The following is a 22,463-nucleotide window of genomic DNA, read 5'->3' as shown; positions in this document are numbered from 1 at the left end:
GGAACTTAACTCCATTCCAATGTCGCCAAATTGACTTAAACAACTAAGTTATCTAACAAAAATGCACCTGTGCAATTTTTAGTCCAAACTTGTTTGATTTTTGCATGAAATCCGAGAAATAATAAGTGAACTTTTCAGTTAGACATACCCTAAACTCTCCTCGTTTAAATGCAATTTGCGAGGAGAAATTTGGCAACATTGAATTGAAGTTACGCCCCTTCGTGCGGGAAACGACGAAATATGGGGATTGAACTTTTTGGCGACCCTAAATAATTCATGAAAGGTTCATTTCCTTGAACTTAACAACTGAGCTAGCTTTTCGCCGGATGTTGGGCAGGGTATCGCTCACGCATCGAGTTAAGTCGGCGCACAAGGTGAAGTTGACCGACCACCAGCTACTCCAGTGGATGGTGCCTATCCTGCTCGTCATCATTATTTACCTCTCCACATGGACTCTCAACGACCCTCCACACGGAGTAAATATCCGGGATTATAGAGGCCTTCTCTTCAAGCAGTGCTCTTACAATTGGTGGGATCATAGTTTGGCCGCAGGTACGGATCTTTCTCCATTATTTCATCGCATACACATCCTATCAGATTGCGTCGCCCCTTTTACGTAAAGGGCGTATCTCAATTTCCACGTTAGCCCTGCTTTACATATAATCCTATGCTCTCTGGGGGTCATGCAAAAATCGATATACGCCCTTACGCCAGAGGTTCGACGGATTAACTTATTCATTCGGAGAATGGGTTTTACTCGTCCGGAAGGGGCTATTGTTCAATTTTACAATCGTTCCTGTAAGTTAACTGTTTTTCACATAAAATTAGTATATTGGTGGTAAAACCACCGAGCTATACTGTCGCGCTAAGGAAAAACGCCCTACAAGCTTTGAGACGCTGTCAGATTCCCTTCACTAAAACCAAATTCACTGGTAAAACTTCGAATATTTTTCCCCATAAGTATGTTCAGAACATTTTGTACGCGATTTCAAATATCTGAAAATTTCAAGGAAAAATATGTATGAATGTCGTCACAAAAAAATGTTTTATCAAGGGAAATTCGGCAACTCTGGAATGTTCATACGACGTTTTTCCTCAACACGGCGCAGTATACGTGTCTCGGTTAGCGACATTTCAAATCTTCCGTCATATTTTACTTTTTCAAGTAGATCTGGTCATCGTTTTTACAAAACACGGTTCTCTACAAAATTTCGTTCACTTTCATTAATATTTGTTTACAATGCTTCTAAGACCCACGGTGACATATTTGAAAAACATGAGAAAGTGCGTTACTTTTGAACAAAACGTGTTTTAAATTTAACTCGGCAAAAAAAAATTGAACTCAAAAGCCAATTTTTAGCTTCAGAACATCTCTTGGAACGATTCATTAAATTCAATATTTTAAACTTTGAAAGGCTTTATATAACTGCGTTTGAACCCGGATCAGACGGTATGTTCTAATATTCTCATGCTAAGGCATAACATCGTATACATGCAGGGCCGGATTTAGGGGGTGGCCACATGGGCCGCGGCCCATGGCGGCAAATTTAGCAACTTGCAAACTTTGCATTTTTTATTAAATGTAGGTATATAGAAAAATCGGATTCAGAAAAAAAAATACAAACGAGAAAAGGTGACAAAAGCTCTCATTTCTTTAAAATCTCATTCTCTCCTTTTAGTATAGTAATTTATAATTTTGTCGACTTTCGGTGATACAAGAGACAGCACCTTCAATAAGTCGAGTTAAGAGAGAAACCAAACGCGCAATTTGGCATAGAGCGGCGCTGCGCAGAGAGCAATGATGACGAGGACTTGAGATGAATAGGAGAAGCCCTGCCTCGGCGCGGCAGTCGGCATGTAACACATATTAGCGCCTTCAAGACTGCATGAATATTTCACGCATTGCGTCTAACACAGTGCAGTCAGCGTGAAATGCATAGCGCATACAAGACTGGATGAATACTTCACGCATTGCGCATAACACAGTACGGTCAGCTCGCGGCGCCGGCGCGGCGGTGGAAGTTAAAATTATTAAACCACATTTTATGTTTGTTCTTTCATACTTTTTTTGTTGATTTCTGATGAATGGCGGAAGGCCTTGTCCACACAGAGATATAATACGGAACTTAAATTTCGCGCAAAATTCCGTGAACTTTTGCTAGTAGTCCTCTCCCTCGGAAGATTTGTCTCACAAGTCAATTTAATGTCTCTGAAAATGTCAAGTAAAAATTCTAAACTTCTCTCAGAGTTTAGTATTTTGTCATAAAAATATTGATACCGTTTGAATTTGCAACGGCCACAGCCCGTAATCATAACCCGATACCGACAGCTTTTTCTCAGTGTATGAATCCTCAAGATTAATTCCTTTAGAAGAGCAAGTGCCTTTTGATTTTCTACCCAAAAAATTTGTAATCGCGTGAGTAACAAAAAGCGTCTTTCCACCTTCATAATCGTGGGAAGGAGATCCGTGGATTGGTGATGGAGATTTTCCGCTCATAGCTCACGTTACTAACTCAAGAAACTAGGGATGCAGGACAACGTCTAGACACCTCAAAGATTCATCAAAATGTTATTCATTACGGCTATTGAAATTACCTCCTCATATACCTCAGATATAGAACTAATTGCCCAGCAAATTCCACCGTCACTCATTTGTTCTAAAAATGGAGTCGTAAATTTACACTCAGCTTATCGAAACACAGGCCCGGACTTAGGGCGTGTGCAGGGCGTGCGGCGCACACGGGCGCCAGCCTTTGGGGGGGGGGGGGCGCCACGAAAGAAGAAGAGAGGGGAAAAAAAGGGGGAAAAGGAAAAGGAAAAATAGGGAAGAAAGGAAAAGGGGAAAAAAGGAAAAGGAAACAAGGTTGGGCAGTGAAAGCAAGGAAGAAGGGGGGAAATGGAAGGAAAAAGTAGGCAAGAAAAGTGAAAAGAGAGTCCGCGAGAAAGGGGGGGGGGGCATAAAAACCATAGACCAAATATAAAGAGAATTGCCGTCTAAAGGTAAATTTTCAGGACAAAAACTCCACCTGGTCCATAGACGGTCAGGCGCCCCTTGACCCTCAATTTGCGGCTGTACAGAAATACAAGAGTAGGCATGTAGTAAGGGAGCGCCATAACACGGAATACCTACTGTCAGTTAAAAAATATCCTGGCTTAAAATTTCTTCACTATACATACTTATGAGTGTGAAGTTGCTATTTTTGAAGAAGCGGGTTACTTGTTCCTGCGAAAAATAGTTTTTCATAACCCGCCATACAATGCTCTGGTTTCTAGCAATCGTGATTTTCAAATTTTGAAGATTTGACTGGAAAGAGTTACCCTAACACTACGTTTCACAAAAACCGACAGGAGCTGAGATGACATTTTGGGCCACGGCCGCCATCTTGGGTTTACGAATGTTGGAAATTTGACTAGAAATTTGAGTTTCCCGTCGAAAAATACCCCGCGATACCGAGTATCAGCGAACTCGAACGAAGAGAAACCGAGATAGCATATTAGGCCACGTCCGCCATCTTGGATTTGAGAATTTTTAAAAATTGACTAAAAATTCGAGTTTCCGGTCAAAAAATACCCCGAAACAAAAGTTTCGGGATAAAAAAGTGAGTTTCAGAAAAATCCATCGAACAGGAGCCGACATAGCATTTTAGGCCACGTCCGCCATATTGGATTTGAGAATTTTCAGAAATCTACTTTGTTGCCGTCGTTGCCCGTCGAAAAGTACCTCTGATCCCGCGGTTCACAAAGCTCTAACGAACAGAAACGGAGGCCAGAACCGGGGCTCATTTTAGGCCACATCCAACATTTTGGAGTTGAGAATTTTCAGAAATTGACTAAAAATTCGAGTTTTCCGTTGAAAAATACCGTGTGATACCGCGTTTCACAAGACTCGAACAAACAGAATCCGAGATAGCATTTTAGCCCACGTCCGCCATCTTGAATTTGAGAATTTTAAAAAATGGACTATAAATTCGAGTTTCCCGTCGAAAAATACCTCCTGACACCGAATTTCAGAAAAATCCATCGAACAGGAGCCGAGATAGCATTTTAAGCCATTTCGGATTTTCGAATTTTGAATTTTTTGAATTTTGACAGATTTTGATTTAAAACGCGTGATCCCCAAAATCGAAGTTCAGATTCGAATTCCTCGTAAAAAATCGATGCGATTTCATGTATCATACCCTGGCACCGAATTTTAGGAAAATCCATCGAACAGGAGCCGAGATGACATTTTAAGCCACGTCAGTCATTTCAGATTTTCGAATTTGGAAAATTTGACTTAAAACGCGTGATACCCAAAATCGAAGTTCAGATTCGGATTCCTCGTTAAAAATTGATACAATTTCATGTATCATACCCGAGCATAGCGTGAAGGAAAGAGACGTAACGTAGACATACTGATTCGAGCATATGAATGCAACGTGGCAACATGGGTAGTGCTCAGTGGGTCAGCGGAGGAGGAAGAATAAGAATTTATCGTGAGGAATTCCTCGGGACGAAACCGAATGCTTAGCGCCGGCCGGCGCCTCCCCGTTCGGTTGCATCTCGGGCGACCCGCGGGGCGCGGCGGCGTAGTTCAAACGGGTAGCATGACAGAATCTATACGCGTCGTTTAAACCTTTTTCCTTCACGCTATTTTAACATATTATACATGAAATCTCATCAATTTTTCACGAGGAATCCAAATCTGAGCTTAGATTTTCGATATTACGCGTTTTAATCTATTTAAAATCGTAGGAGAATTTACAGAATTGTCCTTGAAAATTGATCACACATTAGTGTTTTTTTACGTCATTAAACCTCTTTCCTTCACGCTATTCGAACATATGATGCATTAAATCTCATCAATTTTTCACGAGGAATCCGAATCTGAGCTTAGATTTTGGATATTATGCGTTTTAATCTATTTAAAATCGTAGGAGAAATTACAGAATTGTCCTTGAAAATTGATTACACATTAGTGATTTTTTGCCCCGTTTTTCTTCTACGTTCACGTAATGAAATTAGATCAACAGTTGACTCATCGACTAGTCTAGTCTAACCCCCCAGAATCGGTCTAAAGAGCAACGATTTTATCAGATAAGATGCGCGGTCCTAGTTTCCGGGCAATTGCGGTTTGATGGAAGCTGCGATGAGGAGAAACGGAAGATATGCGAAACTCGGGCGGATATTACGTGAGAAAACAGGTTGAGGAAAGGCTTTCTTCCCGAAAAGTTGGTGCTCGGGCCAACTTACATGGTCACTGGAGCATTGTATAGCAGGTTGTGGGAAACTATTTTTTTGCAGCAACAACTAATTGGATTGCATTTTGCAAAAAGGAACTAAGAGCATTTCAATGTTGCTGGGATTGTGCAACTTAGGTACATTCTTTGCAAAAAGTAAACTTTGCGACGGTAATTTTCGTCTTGAATTCATAGTTTATTGGGAGTAGAGGTGAAACTAGTTTAGATGATCGTTTATGTTTGCAAGGTTAGCGACATTGGAATGCTCTTGGACGAAACACGATCTGATTTTCTGCGGAAAGCATCAACATCAATCAGTCTTCCTCTTCACTCGTCTCTTGCAACGCAACATCCAGGCTTGATCCTTTTCATTATAATGGATTGCAATTTATTTCTCACGCAACCATGATGCTCGTAATCTTATCTCGCAAATCATCGGCTGATATGCCACATCCCTCAACATGAAAGTGAGTTATCTAAAAGAGGAGTTACGATAAAACAAAGAGGTGTATGGGTTGATTTGATTTACTGCATGGTATCCAAACTTGGAAGTGGGAGGGGGCTCAAGATCTTTTTCTTATAAGGGGTGAGGGACTTACCTCAAATGAAAGTGAACTTTCCAGTCCTTTTTCATTAGAGAAGTTATGATATTTCAGCCAAATTTTTGGTCAAGTTAGAGTCCCTTTATACCCAGAGTTAAGACAACTCACTTTTGGTTGGGCCAGGGTTGGGCTGAAAGTGGCCTAAAAAAAAATCCAATTCTGATTGGTTCTCGCTCATGGAGGCCGAAACGAGTGCACCAAGATGGCGGTGCCTCGAATGTGAACAAGAATAATGAAAATATTACCTAATTGTGGTTTATCAAGAGTAAATTGTTATTTCCATCGGTCCAAAATGAAAATAGATTAAGAAATTATTCACAAACCAATCTCATTTTCTTTTTAATTGATCAATTTGTTGATGTTGTTGTTTTTGTTTGACAGACATCGCAGGATTCCTGATCCTTATCCCTCAATATCGTTCGTTTGGGTGCACTCGTTTCGGCCTCCATGGCCAGCCAAGGCCGGCTGCCAGTCAGCTGATAATCGAGTTGTCTTAACTCTGGGTATAAAGGGACTCTAGGTCAAGTCAGGGATTTATCACAGCATCAAATGGTCTTGCAGTTGGTGGAGAGATAAAACTGCTTTGATTTTGGTAATATAGGGCCTAAGTCCGGAGCAACTTGCCTATATACAGGGTGATCTAAAAGGACCAAAAGTTCCCCACCCCTAACCCCTGAGGTTCTTGCCCCTTTTCTCAGGGCGGTCCCCTTAAATTAGTTTCCCTTGATCTTAGGACTCTTAAGAGCATCCACAAAATGTCAAGTTTCTATTTCAACTTTTCCAAGGGTTACAGGGCCGATATGTCTGATGCATGTTGGTGCGGGGCTCTCGAAAACCTTTCATAATCTCAATCAATGGGTTTGTTGCAAATTTTTGTTGGAGCGAGTCTTTAGATTGTTGTTATTTCACCCAATAAAGAAAAAAAAAAAAAAAAAAAAAATCAGTTGTAAATCTGGTTGTGAGTTCATTGAATGTAAGGCTCAAAAATTTGAAATTTCTCACGCAGATTGTGCAAGCGTAAGTTCGGACTTCTTCAACTCCCCCATTGCGATTTTTGACGCATTTTTCGTAAGAAGCATTTCCTCTTTTCACTAGCTAAATCCCAGCAAAAAATTATGTTTGCTGGGCTTCCCCGATCTAAAAATAAAGGGAAATGGTGAGCAGGAGCAGATGTTGAGAAATCAGCAGCTTGTTATATTTCGTTCATGTGCATGCCAGCTGCTTCGCGTTTTAGTTCCTGATTTGTTCTCCTCTAAACTCGGACTTTTCCGTGGCTTAATTTCACCTCGCAGCGACACCACGCACTCTGACGGTCTTGATGAAAAGTTAATGACCGCAAAGTTATCAAATATGCATTTGAAGCACGCCGAAAGAGCCACTCGTCTCCAACTGGAGACCCTCGCATGCAGCCGAGTGACAGTGAATGTACGTGCATAACTGAAAATTCATTTGTTTCGAGGGTTGTGATGAAAGTTACATTCGGAGTATGTTCACCTCTCAGTTCCATGCATATTTCATCTATCCTGACGATGCAAAGACGTGCATTTGACACCAGCCATAGCAGTGGCGTGGCGTGCTTCGCGATGTATCGATTGATCTGTCATTTAAACCTATGGAAAAGGATCGATGGACAGGATGTTCGTCGCGAACACCTTAATAATCGATTCTTTACCATAGCTTCAAATGGAGAAATGTCCATAATCGATCACTCACGTCTCTCCATCGATAGATTCTTAAAACAACTGAACATCTATCTATGAGATGGGCATTGACCAGGGCCAAAATTGGTCCACAAATTGCCTCTGAAGTTACTGTTCGTGAAAATCTTTAGAAAGGAAAGAACCTTTTTTATCGAGTTATTTTATTCAATTTATACATTATCATATTCTCATTAAATACGTATTGTTATGGCTCGACATGCAATTATTTAAATTTTTATTTTTACAGGAGAGGTTTTGTTCTTAGCATGGGGAGTGCGAGTTTGTTATAACGTTCGTAATGCCGAGTCATTGTATAATGAGGCGAGAATGATTAGCTATGCCATTTATAACATAGCTGCTGTAAATATTTTTATGGTCTCACTCCAGTAAGTATACTGAGCTTATTTAGGATAATTCTGGTAATTTCATTAATATTACCTGCTTATTTTAGAGAATTGTTAAGAAGGCATGAAAAAGAGAGAACAGCTGTTAAAACCATGGTCATCTTGATACCACGTTTATTATGTTTATTAGCAGAGTGATTTTCAAGACCTTACCTCCTTTTTTTCAAAGTATGAGCTCTGTCGAAAAGTTTTTGTCAAAAACATAGAATTTAAGGACTATGTATGCTGCAGTGGCGTGGCCAAGGAAGGTCCAGGAGGCCTAAGCCCCCAAAGGCCCGAAAATTGTCCAAAAAAAGAAGTAATTTTTGTGATTTTCAAGAATGTGTAAACTTCGGATTTCTCTCTTCCGAGAAACTTTGTATTTTATACCGCTCTCCCATATACTTTGGCTACGCCTCTGGTGTGCTACATAGCTTCCGCACTTGCTTCGGAACATTTTTGGCATGAATTAGTATAAAATGCAACATCTCACCCACAGTCGTAAATTATATTCAAGATTGTAATTGTTTAAAAAATTAAATGGTCAGTTAGTTAGTTAATTCTATCAGAGACATTAATGAATTTTATACTGCCAGAATATATTTCAATTACTCATTTGACTACATTACGCTTAGATGGGTATACAGTAGGCGTTTATTTCATGACCACTGTAGAAAAATCAAATAATATATTTAGGGTTTATTTTGATATACATGTACATTGCTCAGACGGGGCTGTTGCACGTCTACGTTAATTGCCCAAAAAAATGAAGAAACCTGAAAATCACTTGGACTCTTTAATTACGTTTCAAATGCATTTGTTAGATACAATTTTAAATTGTCAGTTAGCATGCATTTCATACAATTGTAGTGCATGTAGTAGAATTCTTAAAGTGACCCCTACACAGAAAGCTGCAGGGAACTGAATAGTCTGGACTATTTTTAATACCATTTTTTGGATCTTATTTAACTGAAATGAAAATGAAGTAAACATACACAAAAGGGAGCGTTCATAAATTAGTTAACGCACTTTTTCGGCATTTTATACCCCCCACCCCCACCTTTTGTTACGCTTCGTATAATGTCGAAGAAATGAGGTTGAGGCTGATACATTTTGGATTATGTGCGGTTTTTGCCAATAATAGAGGGGGTTACGTAACGCAGTGGCGTTGCGTGAATTGAGATACATCGATTGTTATGCCATTTAAACCCATGGATAAGGATCGATAAACAGGGTGTTCGCAGAGAACACCTTAATTATCGATTCTTTACCATAGGTTTAAATGGCATAACAATCGATATATCGCAATTCGCGCCACGCCACTGACGTAACGCTGACACACCCCCCTCCTCTAGAGCGTTACGTGTTTTAATTTTTATCGATATTTTTAAAACTGGGTACAATGTTTAACTGAAATAGCTTCTTCATAGATACATCTTCGAAACGACATAGCTATTTATTGCATGAAATCCCGTTATTCAATGCACCTATAAGTTTTTGGCACACAATATCAGAAAGTATGCTTTCACTTACTTAGAGTATTTGAATTTGGCTTCACAGTAAATATCTCAATTTAAGATTCCAACAATTGTAACCGAGAGAGTTGAAATAGTCTGGATTAAAATTGATTACTCGTTATCGTAAAGTTTAACTTGCGCCATGGAACATGTTGACCTCAGGATTTTTCTATAGAATAGGATCGGAATATCACGCTGAACCTTGAATAGTAAATACGGCAGTGCATATTTATCTAATGAGGTTCACTTCCAGTAGCTAATAATTTTTTGTTCTTTTAATCCACCAGCCTTTTCATCCTGCCTAATGCAAGTCCAGACGGGAAGTACTTCTTAGGATTTATTCGTACCCAATGCAGCACCTCCGTCACTATCGCACTCATCTTTGGACCCAAAGTACGAACCTAGCTCGTAACTTATTATCATTTTTTTATTTCTACCATACTTATATTATTAGCCATGCATGACGACGGGTTTGCAACTCTCACTGGAGGACACAAACGATTGATTCGCTTTACATTCTAGAGAACAGGAAGAGATAAAATTCATCCGAGAAGGAATTTTTTTTTTAAATATTCAATTTTGAAAGTATGTGAAGGCAGAATTCTTCTGAAAAAACAAAACCTTGAACTATTAAAAGTACTTCTCATAGTAATTTCGCACCGACCAAATCTAATAGAGGAGGGATTTTTTTAGAATCATACAGTTTATCGTACAAGTTATTCTTGTTCAAAAAGTACATGTAAGCTATATGTACATGTACAAGCACATGTATTTCAAGTATTTTTTGAACTCGAGTGAGCACTCGTGTTCAATTTTATGCGAAAAGTAAGCTTTGAGAAGAGTTGTACTAGAAAAATACCAATAAAGGTTATTCGATGTACGATTTATCTGAAGCTCCACCCCAGAAAAATGGCCAGTTTTAAAATTTATAACTTGGCTGCGTATTTCAAAAGCAAGACAATTTAACGGCCGCATCTATAAAATTATGAGGGATAAGTTATTTAATCGGTCAATGAATGATCAGTCAAATGGTGCACACACTGAACTCGCTTCAGACCCCTACGAAAATCTCGAGTATGATGAGTTTTGTTTGATTTTAAAAATAAACTATAAAGTCTATAAAGTCATCTGAAATCAACCCTATTTACTAAAAATGTATTTCATCGATAATAGCAGTTTGTTGATTCCCTAAAACTATTTTTGCAATTTAAGAGAAAATGAAAGATCACATTCAGTAAAACATCATCATCAGCTGAGAACAGAGGCAGTTTCTACTAGATGAGTAGTTCATATTCAAAAAATGTTTTAAAAAAAAATGTATTTACATTATGAATGATGGCTTCGACTTTTCATATTGAAGTGCCTGCAACCGAATGATATATTTTGCACTTGCCATAAAATACCATGCATGATTTTGCATCGCGGAAAATTTTGGTTAAGACGATTGATTCTTTGGCTTTGGTATGGGGATTTCATTCAAAGAATGACAAGTTTCACGGGGTGTGGGGGGGGGGATATTGATGCAATTCTTGCTAATCACAATTATTTACTGCTAAGTCCTACATTTTCGCACACCTAGAAATGCTTGCCATTAGTACACTTAATTTAGTTTTCCATGCTAATTTTGCGCATACTAGCTGCAAACCAATCTCTGGAGGTGATTTGAAACCGCTGTATTTGTATTTGATCCTTTAGACTTATCATAAAAAACGTCAATAAATCCGAAACTCCTACATCAAACGATGGAGTTCTCAAATAGTAATGAGCGATAAGACAAATTGTCGTCCGCATTATTGAAGGCGCATTTTATGAATATCGTTTGCAACGTAAAACATAATTCGCCAGAATTTCACTGTTAGGCCTCGACAACTCAAGAGCTAGTTTCTTTGTGAGTCTGCATATTTTGCAAGTTTGATACGATAATTACGTTAATGTATACGTTTTCATTGAAGCAAATACTTATACCTAACTTAATACCGGGACTTTGATTAACTTCACTCAAAATTCTATCTAGGTCTAAAATCAGGTAGGATCTTAGGTAGGCTATACTTACCGCACTGATGTCATAGGCAGATCTAGACACATCAACCGGGGGAGGGGGGCCGATAAAATTTTCAAAATTTTGAAGCACCTACACGGTGCCCCTGAACTCACTTTAAATGCGACTTTGTTGTACATCAAAAATTCAAGTTGGAGGTTGTAGTGGGGTACTCCCTGATGGGTTTTTGGGCAATTTCGAAATAGGTTGTCGGAGCTCCTCGAAAAATAATCGCATTTTTGTGGTTTTTTAGGGGTAAAATAGCAAAAATTGGCCTCCGGGCGACAAATTAAACCCCCTCTCCCTCATCCTTGGCCTTGACCGATCTGAATTTTTAGTATGTTTTTACCTGGTATAAGATGGGACTTTTCTGAATTTTCATGCCCATACAAATTTTTTTTGCTCCCGCGGCAGCGTTGCCAAGTTGCGGACTCCAAAATATCGAATTTAATGATAAAATGAAGGTTTCGGAGTGTGATTTCCATTCAAAATCAAAAATTCAAATTGTAAGTTGTAGTAGGGTACTGCCTGATGGGGTTTTGGCCAATTTCGAAGTAGAGTGTTTGAGATTTTTGAAAAATAATCGAATTTTTGCGGTTTTTTTAAGGGTAAAATAGCACACTGCGCACGGGGCGGCAAGTTGAACCTTTTCTCTCTCATCCTTGCCGTGACCGATCTGAACATTTAGTATGTATTAACCTGGTATAAGATGTGACTTTTCTGAAATTTTCATGCCCATACAAAATTTTTTGCCCCCCGCGGCAGCGTTGCCAATTTGCGGACTCAAAATATATCGAATTTGATGATAAAATGAAGGTTTCGAGGTGTGATTTCCTCCAAAATTTCACGAAAAATGTGCAATCTGAGAGTTTTCGATAAGAAAAGGCATACTTGAACAATTTAGAGTTGCAGTGTTGCCAGCTTTTGATTTAAAAATTCGTCAAAATGACCCAAATCGCGTTGCAACCTCGAGCGCTGGATTTTTATTTCGTTCAGAATTGGTTATTAACGGTTCTTCTGTACTCTATGCATTTAGGTACCATGAAAATTATGCCATTACTTACTTGATGGGTGCAGCTAACTCAACAAGAGAGGCCGGATAAAGCGATGAGTCGGGGGAAAACGAGCGGTTCGGGTTGACAGAAAGTTCTTAAATCTACTCCATCACCAGAAAGTAGAATTGAGAACTTTCTCCCACCCCCCAAACCTTATCCCTGTTGCAGTCAATCCTTTGAACATCTGATCTGAAATTTTGCCCCCGAATTTTTACCAAAAACATGATGTTTTTGTGCACAAAAACGTGTTTTTATTTTTCATGTTTTTGGTAAAATTCGGGGGCAAAATTTCAGATCAGATGTTCAAAGGATTGACTGCAACAGGGATAAGGTTTGGGGGGTGGGAGAAAGTTCTCAAATTCTACTTCTGGTGATGGAGTAGATTTAAGAACTTTCTGTCAACCCGAACCGCTCGTTTTCCCCCGACTCATCGCTTTATCCGGCCTCTCTTGTTGAGTTAGCTGCACCCATCAAGTAAGTAATGGCATAATTTTCATGGTACCTAAATGCATAGAGTACAGAAGAACCGTAATAACCAATTCTGAACGAAATAAAAATCCAGCGCTCGAGGTTGCAACGCGATTTGGGTCATTTTGACGAATTTTAAATCAAAAGCTGGCAACACTGCAACTCTAAATTGTTCAAGTATGCCTTTTCTTATCGAAAACTCTCAGATTGCACATTTTTCGTGAAATTTTGGAGGAAATCACACCTCGAAACCTTCATTTTATCATCAAATTCGATATATTTGAGTCCGCAAATTGGCAACGCTGCCGCGGGGGGCAAAAAATTTTGTATGGGCATGAAAATTTCAGAAAAGTCACATCTTATACCAGGTTAATACATACTAAATGTTCAGATCGGTCACGGCAAGGATGAGAGAGAAAAGGTTCAACTTGCCGCCCCGTGCGCAGTGTGCTATTTTACCCTTAAAAAACCGCAAAAATTCGATTATTTTTCAAAAATCTCAAACACTCTACTTCGAAATTGCCAAAACCCCATCAGGCAGTACCCTACTACAACTTACAATTTGAATTTTTGATTTTGAATGGAAATCACACTCCGAAACCTTCATTTTATCATTAAATTCGATATTTTGGAGTCCGCAACTTGGCAACGCTGCCGCGGGAGCAAAAAAATTTGTGATGGGCATGAAAATTTCAGAAAAGTCCCATCTTATACCAGGTAAAAACATACTAAAAATTCAGATCGGTCAAGGCAAGGATGAGGGAGAGGGGTTTAATTTGTCGCCCGGAGGCCAATTTTGCTATTTTACCCCTAAAAAACCACAAAAATGCGATTATTTTTCGAGGAGCTCCGACAACCTATTTCGAAATTGCCCAAAAACCCATCAGGGAGTACCCCACTACAACCTCCAACTTGAATTTTTGATGTACAACAAAGTCGCATTTAAAGTGAGTTCAGGGGCACCGTGCCTAGTATGCAGTTCGAGTTAACTTCGTAATGGATAATTGCCTAAGATAAGCGTCATTCCTTCCTCTAATTCCCTCCGTTCCTCCGGCTTTCTTTTTTCTATCTTCCTTACCTTTCCTCTTTCTTTTTTTCGGGCGAACGGGGGAGGCGGGCGCTCCCTGGGCCCCCTTTTTAGATCCGCCTATGATTGATGTCATACTTACGGAAATATTTTCCGTAGATAGATAATAAATCATTCCGATCGATATCTTGCTTATCGTCAGCTACTAGGCATGAAAACAAATTTAAGGGCCAAATTAAAATCTCAAAAAAAAATCTAATAGGAGGTTTCAAACATTACACAAATTAAATCGGACTTAGCTAGTTTCAACGTGTTTGAAAACGAGAGACCAACAATTTTCAAGTGTGCTGGATTAATCCCTGGTAATAGGAAGTTAGGATAGTGGGTTCACACTTTTCTCAGGGTAAAGAAAAGCCAGACCATTTGTTTTGGCTTTGATTTTTTCTCAGAACAGTATGAATCTAGCAATACTTACAGTTTTCGGGTCATATTTTTATTGTGCTTTTCTTTTTTTCTTCATTGACACATTTACAAGAGTCGCATTTCTCAAGAAGAGATAGGGTTCTCTGAAACGAAGCTCAAATTATTTAACGAATGCTCAAGTTTGTTGGTGATGATCGGTTTGACCCACTTTGATCTTGGTTTTTTTCATAGCGAAAAGCTTGAATTTGCCGATTCCGATGTAAAACAAAAACACCAAGTCCTTACTTTTTAGTTAGTTTTAGAATTCCTCAATATTTCCAACGTGTTTCGTGTGCACTTTACGCGAAGAAATATGAAGAGGTGGTTTACGGAGAATACTCTTGAAATTTTATGGGCACCCTGCCATAAAGTTATGAATGAGGAAAGAAGCCTAAACTGAAATGAAAAGTGTGTAAGGATCAATTCATGTAAAATACACTGCTTTTTACTAGTTGTAGGCATTAAACCTAATTTTTATATTACAATTACAGGCAATTTATTAACTTGGAGGGGACAAAACTTTAACAGAATATAGGTATTCAAAGTGGTCCTATAATCGATTAAAATTGACCAAGTTTTACTCTTAAAAAAATACATCATCTCTCCAAAGCAATGTAAGGGAGCGAGGCGGGGCAATTATTTAGGAAATCTTCATCCGCAATAGAAATAACAAAATGAGGAGAAAAAGCAAAAACATTGAGGAATCAAACCAATATATCTATAAATTCGATTTAAAAAAAGAAAGGAATTAATTGAATCATTCCACTTTTCATAATTTTACGTATACATTTTCTAATTGAATATTATAATGATAAAAATTATTAAAAAGAATAAAACACGAAGCTCTTTGTTAAAACGACAGATCCGTATTAAAAAAACCACGATGGCATACGGTTATCAGGGTTGCTATTAGGGTAGCAGAAATAAATGGCTGGTGAACCGGTTACCATCTCGACCCGTATGCATAGATCAAGTGAATAAATATGTATCCTATAATTATTTATCCTCTATCTATTTCCTATCTATTCTTTATCTATTCACCATTTATTCTTTAAATATCTGTTCTCTTGGTCCAGAGGACGCCGATTGGTTAGTTTGTTACTTAATTTACGATGATCAGCAACCAATTGTAAGCCAGTATATATAATTTTCGATGTATATAAGTATATATCGTCAAAGCGGATCCGGATACTGTTGAGGAGCAGAAGGTCGCGTCGCGTCAGTGGTCGAACGAAAATCGCAGTTGGCATGTAACCTGAGAGGGATTCGCATATTTGTCCCGGTTGAACTGAGGATGGGTCACGTATTAGGAAAACGGATCCGTTCATATTATTTCCCATCAAAACTTAATTTTTGGTTCTAGTAGCTTTCCGTGGATTTAAATATTTTATTCGATTGACCTGCAGATCTTGTTCAATTGCGTCAATACAGTTTTCTCTTATTGGAGATCATGTCGTCTCATACTCTTGTGGCGGTAGCCAACCACCACCCAATAGGAGCGGTGCATCTTGCGTTCGCCCCTCATTGGCTGTTGCACTTGGCCGCTGGGATGGCGGTACAATGTAGGATAAGCGCAAGACACCTTGACACACAAGATACACATACTGGGTGGTAGTTGGCTACCAACACATTCTCTTCAACCAACCCATTGATCATTTAAGAGGATGCATTTAGATAGGGCCACGAGAGAGACACGTCGCTCAAGATTGATTGAAATTCTTTTCTGACCTTTCTTGGGAAATTAAACCTCTGTAAAGTAGAAAAAGTACCACCAAACATGGTGGAGGCTAAGGCTCTTCAAAATAGTATACTTTATTCTCCTTCGTCAAAAGTTCACGCAACATATGTCACATTTATGTTTTAACAGTTCGAAACCAAGTGATGAGTGAGAATTTATATTCACCATTGGAATCATTAGGTTCAAACTTCTTACCCATGATAAAGTCAAAGTCAGTGATCAAATCGACAATTAACAGCATATTTATTTCGCAACAAATGAGTTCTGGTGGATTTTACACTATCTCTCTTACACTGCAATACTGTATTTGTAAATTTGTCAAGAAAAACTCAGCACACTGAAAAACCGCCTTCGTAAAGAACATTGAAATTACTCAACACTAGGACCAATTTGATTCAAGTTGACTTAATATTTGGCTTGGCGAGATTTTTAAGTGACCAACACAAGAGGAATGCTAACTTTGCTCTTATGAGTTGTATCTGAAAATGGGTGATATCTCAATCGTGCTATGTGAAGACATTCCTTCATGCCTTTGCTGTTAGCTCATCGATTAGGTATATCGATTTGCCTCTACTTGCATTGTTGGCCATAATGGAAGGATTCGAAAAGGCATCGATGCGCCCATTTGAAACCGTACGGACGAACCGAGCGAAAGAAACTTCAGATTCCTTTAAGAAATCATACTCCTGTGAAAACAAAAATGAAATTTTCGTACAAAATTCCGGCCTGATCCGTAAAAACCTGACTAAGTATTAAAAAAAATTAAACACCGAAAACATATGATAGCTGTACCGTTTAGATTAATCATTTAAAGGTGAATGATTTCGGAACGGCCCAATTTCTCCCTCGATGCCCATTGCCCATGCAATGTATATACCTCAAAGTTTTTCACGCATTTTAACGCACTGAAGAAACTTAAGATTTTATTACGCAATCATATATTGTAATGCTTAATTTGTTTATTCTGTCACGCGGTCCTCTCTGAAAGTGGAAAACTCAACTACAAAGTTCAACTGAGATTCCATACACTGGAAAAAAAACACATTGGATCTAGAGTCCAGACTCTTAAAAACATCGTCAAGAAAAAATACTCTTGATTCAATCAGATTTAAGCTTAAATCAAGAACCAAGCCTCTTAATTTAAGCGGATTTCCTTTTGATTGAAGCTTAAATCTGATTGAATCAAGAGTCCTTTTTCTTGTCAATGTTTTCAATAGTCTGGACTCTAGATCCAATGTGTTTTTTTCCAGTGTGCGTTGCCTGACATGATACTGCCCATTCATGACACCATTTTTTCTTTCAATTTATACGAAAAATATTTGTTTTTTATAGGTAATGCGAGTGATGAGGGGCCAAGGAGATCAATTAGACAATAAAGCTAAAGCTCGCGCGGTGACAGCTTCCTTCTCTCCGAACGGGGTCGGCTTCTTGCCAGAGCCCACGACGGACCCCTATCAAGAAAATGAAGAGTTGAAGGTAAGAAGAAATTAAGAGCATAATATTTACATTATAGAGAAAAAAACACTAACAAGACGGCCCAATTATTGTAAGTAACGGAATAATAGAATAAAAGGTACAACACACTACAGTGGAAATCGGATACAACGACCCTCTAGGGACCGGCCAAATTTGGTCGTTGTATCCGATTGTCGTTATAACCGATGCTCAAATACACTGAATAAATAGGATTTCAGTCACGGGACCGGCCAGATCGCAGGTCGTTATAAGCGATGTCGTAATATCCGATTTCCACTGTATTTTAAAGGGAAATCAAGGCTAAAAGTAAATAGTTAAAGTTAGATTAGAATTACAAAATGAACAGTTTCAGTGCAAGACTGAGGGAATGATTTTTATTTAATAATATTGGCTTTGATATTTTTTAGTATCGTGTAGACGGGCCAGCATTATTCTTGCATCTAATCTATATCATGCTATTCCTTTTGTTTTTCCCTATTCACTTAAACCGATAAAGTTTTTTCAGTACTGTGGGTTTCTTGTCATCTTCTCAAAACGTTTGAAAATTAGATTTTTTGGTTTGACCTTCGTAAATATTTAAAGTTGTTATTACGATGAAGCCTATTGAAGAGAGACTTTCATAAAATTCCTGATGCATTCCACCTACATAGCACCATTGTGCGACGTCCAAACACTTTCAAATTTTGCACTGTGACTCTCTCATGATTACAGAATTTTTTCGTTAGGAAACGACATTATGCTAGAAATGGTGACTGCATTGAAACTCCATCACAGTTAATCAGGCGTTCCTCCCACTGCTTTAACCCCATTGCGGAACAGTATACGAGCATCGAGCACAAGAAATGCGTAAAATCATCTTGGCTGTCCAAATTCCTGCTGATTCCTGAATACTTATAACTACCCTTGCAATTGAACATGCACTCTAATAATCATGGGTGAAATTATCTTTGAAAAGAGTTAAATGCTCATTTCTAAATCACTCAATATTTTTTTCGCATTAAAAATGTTTAGTCAGCATATTCCTAGTCTCTGAGTGCGGGAAATAAACTGCGTATTTAAAATTGTACTGAAAAGTTGCTGAGTGATTTGTCAAAGGTGAGAATAGACCAGTCGGTGAGCAACGTGTGTGGAAAAAAGACAGCTTTTCCTAGCTAGACTTTCCACGTGACGCACTAAGCCATCGCTCTTACCGTTTCATGATTACTACCTTTGTGTGTCAGAAATGGAAAACTTCCTCATGTTCACTTTTTGACCCATGCATAATTTCACGTGCTGATCCTCTGACGTCCTGATTTTACAGTGACGTCACGGGATAATATGTCCATCAAGTTACTAATTTCACAGATTTAGTTACAAAAGAGCTCAAAAGTTGGCGATCGTAAAAAAAAAAAAATAAAAATAAATAAGAAAAGAAAAAAGGTAGAGGGGCATTTACTTTAAAAAATTGATAAAATCGTCTAGATAGAGTCATTATTTCCATCCCCATATTTTTTTAATTTTGGTACATTTCCTAAAGACTGGGCCTATACGACTGTCTGGTGATGGCGGGGAAATCGAAATTAAATCGATGAGTGTGCATTTCCACTTCCTTGAGAGGATCTCCTAAAGAAATCACACGCATGTCATTTGTTATGACATGTTTTCCCCGACTAAAGTTTAATAAAGAAGGGCTCAGACAATCCATTTTTATTTTTGTTTGTTCAAAGCTTTTACAAAGTAATGATTCCCAAATGATTATTTCGTGCAAGTTTTGCCAAAATGGAACTTTTCTACGAACAGGTACCGCGTTTTACGTTTTTTTTTACTCAGAATGCCTCGTTTTTTGTGCACTTGTCCGATCTCATTCAAGACCTTTCGTTAATCAAAATGACTTCATTAATAAGTAACGATCACTATTTTCACTAGATGATGCATATTTTCGTGTCTTCGGTTTTTCTTCTCTGTTTCTTCTCAAGTTATTTTTTTTTCGGGCTCTTTGGAGGTTTCATTATGACGAACAAAAATCTCTCTCTTCTGAAAAAAAATCCCAACAAAAAAGAAATGGCTCGTAACAGTATTGTGCAAATCTTCTCACGTAATGAATGCGCAAAGGCTTTTTCTCTGGCACAGTGCGCGCGTATTAAGATGTTATTCAACATTCAAATGATCAGTCTTTCATATTCAAGGGCTCATCTCGCCAGACTATGTGTCATTTCTCTCTCTTTGAAATCGCCGAAAGAAGTGAAATAACATCAGTTTCCGTCATAGCTTCAGCGTACATTTTCCGCCGCTGTAGCGATACTATAGCTGAATTTGCATCACAATCATGGGAAAATTCGTTGCTTACAACACCCCCTTTTATTTTATGAGATCTCATCGAAAATAATATTTTTGTTTTTCACTGTATGGCTGATTTTTATACGTGCCTGCGGGCTGATTGCAAAAATTGATAAACTAAGCCGCAGCCAAAGAAAACAGAGGAAAAATTGAGCGATCTTATTGGTTGAAAAAGTTGGTTTTTATAGACTAAGGTAGAAAATAACGGACAAACTGCAGGGTCTCTCGTGGGTTGCCGTCAGTTAGTCTATTACTTATCTCTTTTGTCAGTGTAACCATCCGTTTTCACCAATAGAATCCCTCTCATCTCTGTTTGTCTTCTTTGTCCATCCCCTTATCTATCAATTTCAACAATCAGCCCACTGATAAGTTATGTATCGAAACTTAAGATGCGGTATTAAAAAATATGTTTTGCATTGAATTTTCAGGAGGAGATTCAGAAGCTTGCCGCGCAAATTGAGTTCATGAAAATAATTCAGATGCAGCTGAACAACAGGCATTTGAAACCAAAGGCTGGTGGGTATTTCAACTACTCGAACACTGCCGTCCATCTCCAAAGTCCGCTTGGTAAATCGCCGCCCTTCTCGAAAACGGAGTGTTCGGCAATTTTGCAAGAAGACAAAGACAAAGCTATTGCTTAGTTTGATAGACTTCATCTCGCTGTGATATTTGTTTTTCTTTTTTACTCGTCCTTATTAATGTTAAGTCGGTAGTTTCTAATTGTTAAATATCTATAACGTCTTTTGAAACAGATTCAGTGGCGTGGCGTGCTTTTTGATCTATAGATATTTCTCCATTTGAAGCTGTGGTAAATAATCGATTATTAAGATGTTCGCTGCGAACAGCCTGTTTATCGATACTTTTCCATTGGTTTAAATGGCAGATCAATCGATCAAAGCACACCACGCCATTGAACGGATTGGTTGAATTACCTCTGATCATGGTTGTTTTGTTGTTGTTTCGAATGATTTAAATATCCTTTGTGTATAATAAAACCTATAGGAAAACGATTGGCATTTTATTCGTACTTACAGGCATCCCTCTGGGCTGGGTACCAAGACATAACATTGGTTACATTTACGAGCTTAGGGCCCTTCCCCCCTACCCCATCAGAAAAGTCTCTGGGGGCAACGGGACCCTTAATTGGACTGCATTTTGCATTTTGGAACTATAAATTCTGGCTCTTCTGGAAAAACACTTATGTGTATAGGGAAACTAATGGCACATACGTTGTTTTTAAACCGGGCTAGAATTTATAGTTCCAAAATGCAAAATGTAGTCCAATTGAATTCGGATTCCTTCTTTTTCCATCTTTTTTAAGTCTTTACGTCAATTTAGCGAACTTGCATTTTTGAAGGGGGTCTCCGTCCCCCATCTTTAAAAGTCAGTGGTTTGTAGTGGCTATTCTTGGAAATTGGCAACACTGTTTTCCTCCATTTAAATGTACGTAAGACAATCGATTCTCGGGGAGGCAGCCTACCTGCCTACCTCATCTAAAACTGATACACTGGAAATAAAAAGAGGAAAAACAGTGTTTGCCAACTTTCAAAAGTCACCACTGATTTTTTGGACACAAATGGGCCAAGCTTGCATTCATTCGGCAAACAGAAAACGGAGCCCTCTCCCATTCATAACAAAGATTTCATTCACCAAATGTGAGCTGTCAAAAGCACATTCCTAGATTTCACGGGTTGAATAATTCTTTTTAACTTAGAGCATGACTGGACAACACTGCTCAGGCATCAGCTAACTACAGCTGTAACTATGGCACCGACTGAAAAATTACCGACAAACTTAAAAGTGCGCGAAGCTTTGTAGATAAGTGGTCTTTCTATGGTGCGTGTTTTTTTTTAAAAAACAGTGCTTTGGTAATCAGTGCTTTGTTTCCTTCCTTTGTGCAAACGTCATGGGAAGAGACAAAGGAAGAGAAAGAGAACTGCGATTTGAAATTCGTAACTGCTTGAGCCGCGGGTTAACACTGAGAGAAACTTTGAATGAAGTGCAGGGTGCATATACCGTGCCGTGAGCACACAATTTTCGCTGAACCGCAATTTTCCGCTTCCGGCCCACCTGAAGACTTTATAAGATGATGCTGGTATAGTAGAATGAGAAAATAGAGAATTGTATAGAAACGTTAATATTCCGAAAAGAATGGAGAAACACCTGAAGCATTTAAGAACAATAAGGACGAATTGGACCGAGTTTAGCAAAAAGAAACCAAATTACATCAGTTATTGCCAAATTTAACGAGAAAATTTAATTTTTTATAAGAGAGGGTTTGTGCGAATGCCTTTGAAAATTTTAAGGAAATTTTGCAGAGAATTCACTTAAATTTGCACAACAATCCGCACAACAGTTTTCTTGTAAGAAATTGTATACCATTCAAGTGAGGAGTTGCTCGTCACGATTGAACGAATTTATGCGGAAAGAAACTATATGAAAAGTAATGGCGAATCAAAAGG

The 22,463-nt window shown here is 38.5% G+C and overlaps 1 protein-coding gene across 2 annotated transcripts in view; it reads left to right on the top strand.

Annotated features, from left to right (window-relative positions):
• LOC109044183 (probable G-protein coupled receptor CG31760) overlaps positions 1–21,011 on the top strand; it is a 104,760-nt gene extending 83,749 nt beyond the window's left edge. For both annotated transcript variants that reach the window (XM_019061754.2, XM_072300400.1), the window contains exons 10-14: positions 338–552; positions 7,769–7,907; positions 9,709–9,814; positions 17,542–17,685; positions 20,430–21,011. In XM_019061754.2, coding sequence (XP_018917299.2) covers positions 338–552; positions 7,769–7,907; positions 9,709–9,814; positions 17,542–17,685; positions 20,430–20,642 — 817 coding nt within the window. In that variant the 3' untranslated portion in view covers positions 20,643–21,011. The remainder of the gene's footprint in view (positions 1–337; positions 553–7,768; positions 7,908–9,708; positions 9,815–17,541; positions 17,686–20,429) is intronic.
• The last annotated feature ends 1,452 nt before the right edge of the window (positions 21,012–22,463 follow it).

This window comes from Bemisia tabaci, chromosome 5, assembly GCF_918797505.1.
Source record: "Bemisia tabaci chromosome 5, PGI_BMITA_v3".
Taxonomy (NCBI): Eukaryota; Metazoa; Arthropoda; class Insecta; order Hemiptera; family Aleyrodidae; genus Bemisia; species Bemisia tabaci.
Note: the sequence above shows the minus strand (reverse complement) of the source record. Positions and strands in the feature narration are given on the sequence as shown.